At 30.6% G+C, this 4,476-nt stretch overlaps 1 protein-coding gene across 2 annotated transcripts; it reads left to right on the plus strand.

The window, feature by feature from the left end:
* Positions 1 to 2,360: 2,360 nt before the first annotated feature.
* LOC119687075 lies at positions 2,361 to 3,073 on the plus strand. 2 transcript variants are annotated; one of them, XM_038101251.1, is made up of 2 exons: positions 2,361 to 2,444; positions 2,515 to 3,073. In XM_038101251.1, exon 2 carries the CDS (start codon positions 2,519 to 2,521, stop codon positions 2,942 to 2,944), a length of 426 nt encoding a protein of 141 aa, XP_037957179.1. In that variant the 5' UTR covers positions 2,361 to 2,444; positions 2,515 to 2,518; the 3' UTR covers positions 2,945 to 3,073. The 2 variants fall into 2 exon arrangements, with proteins under 2 accessions (XP_037957179.1, XP_037957178.1); XM_038101250.1 differs by having other exon boundaries at positions 2,366 to 2,444; positions 2,498 to 3,073.
* Positions 3,074 to 4,476: the final 1,403 nt, after the last annotated feature.

Consider the following 4,476-nt stretch of genomic DNA (forward strand, 5'->3'; position numbering starts at 1 on the left):
GATTATAGTATCCCTTATGAGATAATTCACTTCCCATGCCAGTGATTGTAATTGATGGATTACAGGTGTGTATATGTCTACGGAGTGATGTGCAGTATTTACAGCTGATTTAGTATCGATTTCAATAAAAAAAAACATGAACATTTTAATTTTTAACTTTAATATTAATTTTGAAAAATTAAATTCATAAGTGATTGAATAATTAATATCGAGCGAAACTTAATTAATTATTTTATTGTTAGTGTAAAATTACAGAAATAATTTTCAAATAAAAAAAAATTCACCTTTTAATTTTGAAAAATTAAATTCATAAGTAATTGAATAATTAAACTTTATTCATTATAAAAATAATTTTCAAATAAAAAAAATTTTTCCTTGATCTATCTATCTGTACAAGGGGCACTACTTACATATTGACCCTAATTATGAATAAATTAACTAACTAACTTATCGTTGATAATTACTTTATTGTTTCTCGAAGTATTCTCCTTTATGATAAATCCTCTCACACTTTTGCATGCGTTCAAAAAACTTGTCAAAGCATTTTTTTCAATCTTCTCCAGACAACTCCAAACTCCATAACATGGTGTTTAATGCAACAACGACTTCGCCCTTGCTTCGGCTGACAACAACAAAAATTGTTATCCACGCAATTTACAAGTATTCTTGATATTCGGGAATAAAAAAAAATCATTGCGGATGTCCCATCAATTCGATGTATCATTTTTTGAATATTCAAATAGTTAGGTGTTAGACGAGAAGTGTAGATGTGTGAGCACTCGTATTGTCTTGGTGGAGATGGAGAATGATCCGATGGCGCTTGTTTGATTTCTGTATCTCACTGAATGGTTACATACCATTCGAAATTAAACATTTTACGTTCCTGGAATGGTATGTATATAATTGTCACACAACCAGTTTTTCCGAAAAAACAAGAGACCATTTATTTCAAAGTGCTTCGAGCGCGAACAAATTTTGTTGGATTTGGTTCATATTGAAACACCCATACTCGTACAGTCGATTACTGCTTACGTTCCGGGTCTTACACATATATCCATAATTCGTCATCTGTTACAATCTAATATTTATATGCATCTTTTGAAGCAACGCCATTGTACTCGTACTTCTTGAACATTTGTTCGTACGATGCACCACTAGGCAGGCGTATCTTTTTGATATTTTATGAAATGATGAGTTATGGAATTCAACGAGAACAAACCTTTTTTACGGCTAAATGATCATGCAATAATATATATACTTGTATGCTGGTGGAACTAATACCTATGGTTCCCTCAGTCTCACAGTATGTCGCAACACGATCTTTCATTGTCAGTTCTTGCACAATATCAATGATTTCTGGTAGAACAACTGATTTTGGGACAACAACAGTGAACTACGGCCACAATTAAAATCATTTTACAAGCGTTTCATAGTAATTTCATCACAGAATGGAGCATCATCGCTAAATATGGAATCGATGCAGTCTTGTCTTTATAATCTACGTCCAAGTCGTAATTAATCATCGTACAAAAATTTTCTTAATTTTTGTGAATAGATATTTGCACTATAATATTATTACATATAGTAACAAATGTAATATAATAAAAATTATTTTTATATTAAATTCATTACTTTTATTTTAAAATCAAATTATTACAATAAGAAAGAAATAATTTTCATATTATCAATAAATACCTAAGCAATGTATCGCTCGGTTATGTAAACACTCCATCAATCTATCCAATTAATAGAAATAGTGAATCGGATTAAGCACTTGCTTATACTTCAATTAAAATTTTGCCATCCGAACTTCTTCAAGCTGGGAATGGGAGGCTGGGATACTCACAACGCTAGGAAAGATAGTGATCTACGCCGACGTGTATAAGAAGAATAAGGGCAATGAAGTCAGAATTTTTTCTATGTACCAAGAAACATGAAACAATACATTTATTCTTACTTTGAACGTGAACTTTCCTTAAAAAAGAACGTGTATATTCTTACTGACAGTCAGACAGCTATTAGAGCTGTATCAGCAATCTGCATTTAATCTAGATTAAAGCAAGAATGTAAGCGTTGCATTAACGCATTAAGCGAAAGATCCAAGATAACTCTTGCATTTTAATGTCCAGCTTTTGTTTCCTAGGTTTCTCTGGTTGTTTTGCGTGATATCGACTGGATTCTCAACCAATTCTAAAAAAAAACTATAGTTAATTATTTCAAAAGAGAAAAACATAAAAATCAAAAAATACAAAATAATGTTTTATTTTGACAGATTCAAGTAAAACCAAGTAGGCTATACAAATTATTAAATATCTGGTTAAAATTAAAAAAAAAACTAAATTTGTTTCAGTTATAAATAATTTTTTTCTGAGAACATTAAAAAATCGTTACAAAAAATTTTAGTTAACAAAAATATTATTCAGCGCAGGTTGCCACTAAATTTGGTAACATTTTTAAGACAATTTTTGTTTTAAAAGCTTTAACAATTACTTTATAGATTTGCTCCTTTAAAAGAAAAATGGATGAAGCACGTTCACTATATGAACAAGATGAGGATCTCTTGAATGCAGAGATTGAGAAGTTTGTTAACAAGTGTTTAGAACGCAATGGTCCCTTAATTGAAACTTATGATGGAAAACCTATAAATGAAGCTATTCATGTCTCAGCACCCTTGACTGAGGATAAAGATAAGATGTTAGTTGCTGATGGCGAAGTCGCTGGAGCAATGGGACCTTCCTGTTCAATGCATGCGTCTAATCGAATGTATAATGGCTTAGCTGCTTGCAGTGAAGTAAATACATTGGTGGAACTTTTTGCTGGAACTGTGATTGATGAACAACCTTTTCCTGTTCAAGAACAAATGCAGTATATGTCTGTTGATGAAATCAACGCACAGATGGACGATCTACCAGGTCCTAGCACATCTAAAAAAAACACTGATTGAATTAATCAGTGGTCAAAATCAAAAGATGTAACTTTCCACATATTTACTATTCCAAGCATTATTTGAAATATCGATTATGTTTTGATGCTTTTTTATGATTACTGCAATAAAATACAATTACGATATTAATCTTTGTTTACTGTATTATACTGTATTGTAATAAACAACGAAGAATGATTACACATCATTCTTGGGGCGACGTCGCTTGCTATTACACATCATTCACAGCCGATATTATTTTAAACACTATTCAGGTCTTAGAAATAATTTTTGTATTTAATTATTTGTAAATAATTTTTTGAGACTGCAAGTACCAGAAATCAAACTCTTGCCCTGCCAAACTTGAACCTCAGAGTCAGAGCTCCTTAACCAATTGACCCAAAAGTCGTACTTGACTTTAATGTTTGCACATTTTTCTAGAGTTTTGCTGATTGGCTTTGAAAGTTTTATTGACAAATTCACTTGCTGTGTTTAGCTGTAGAATAATTGAATATATTAATTATATTTTTATTTTTATATTTTTGATTTGTTATTATTATTGTTATTTTGAAAAGGAGTAGTGCACTGCGGCCTAAGACATCTCTTGTGCCCCTTAGTTGGATTAGAGTTTTTTTACCAAGTCTGATTTCTTTAAAGAAAGACTATCTTTCCCAGTCTTGTATTCTTTTGATCCATAAAATACCCCCATAGGTTTTTCTTACGCTTGCACATCAGTGCCGGGCACTCTTCAAATACATGTCATGCAGTTTCTCTTTTCTCTGAAGTATCTGCAGTAAAAAACTTCGAGAAGTGATTATTCAGTGGCTGGTCAATAATCTCGAATTTGTTATTTATTTTTAATTTTTCTAGTTTTTTCTTAAAGGCTTCAATAAACTAAACTCAAAGAAAAGGGATTTATATTCAATTTGAAATTAAATTAAAATTTTTATCGAAGTTTTCTCAATAACCCAAATCAATTAACTAAAACTGATTACATGTCTGAAATTATTGGAAGATATTATGAATAATAGATGCTGGCGTTCATTTTCTATTCAAATATAAATATATATAAACAATAATACATATATCAAGATTATGCAAAAAAAAAAAGTTGTTGAATTATATTTTCCAGCAATTGAAGTTGTGCGTACTACGACAAACGTATATGAATTAAGATTGTTTTGTGGCAGATTGTTTTCTGTTTTTATGGCCAGGACTTTCCTTCCAGTTCATTCGTTTTATTATCCTTTGAATTGCAGTCAATGTTGTTGGTTATATTTTATTGCCATTTTTGTTTTTGCTGGATATTTCTCGGTTCGATATTTTTTATTATTTTATTATTATTTTGCGAATATTTTTTATTTGCTTTTTCATAAGTGTTTAGATACGATTTGTTGCAGCATATTTCATGTCTTTCCTACGGAAATTGCTGTTGTTTTATACCGATTTTGATTTATTTTATTGTCATAGGGAAAAATCTATGAAGATTGCAAAAAATTGTCGGACATATACAAATTGTTGGCTTCCTGTACAGTTTCCGGTGAACGTGATTT

The sequence above is a fragment of the Teleopsis dalmanni genome, chromosome X (genome assembly GCF_002237135.1).
Source record: "Teleopsis dalmanni isolate 2A chromosome X, ASM223713v2, whole genome shotgun sequence".
Lineage (NCBI taxonomy): Eukaryota > Metazoa > Arthropoda > Insecta > Diptera > Diopsidae > Teleopsis > Teleopsis dalmanni.

What these genes read in the sequence shown, in the direction of transcription:
- LOC119687075 (XM_038101251.1), top strand. Translation starts at nt 2,519, where the DNA reads ATGGATGAAGCACGTTCACTATATGAACAAGATGAGGATCTCTTGAAT.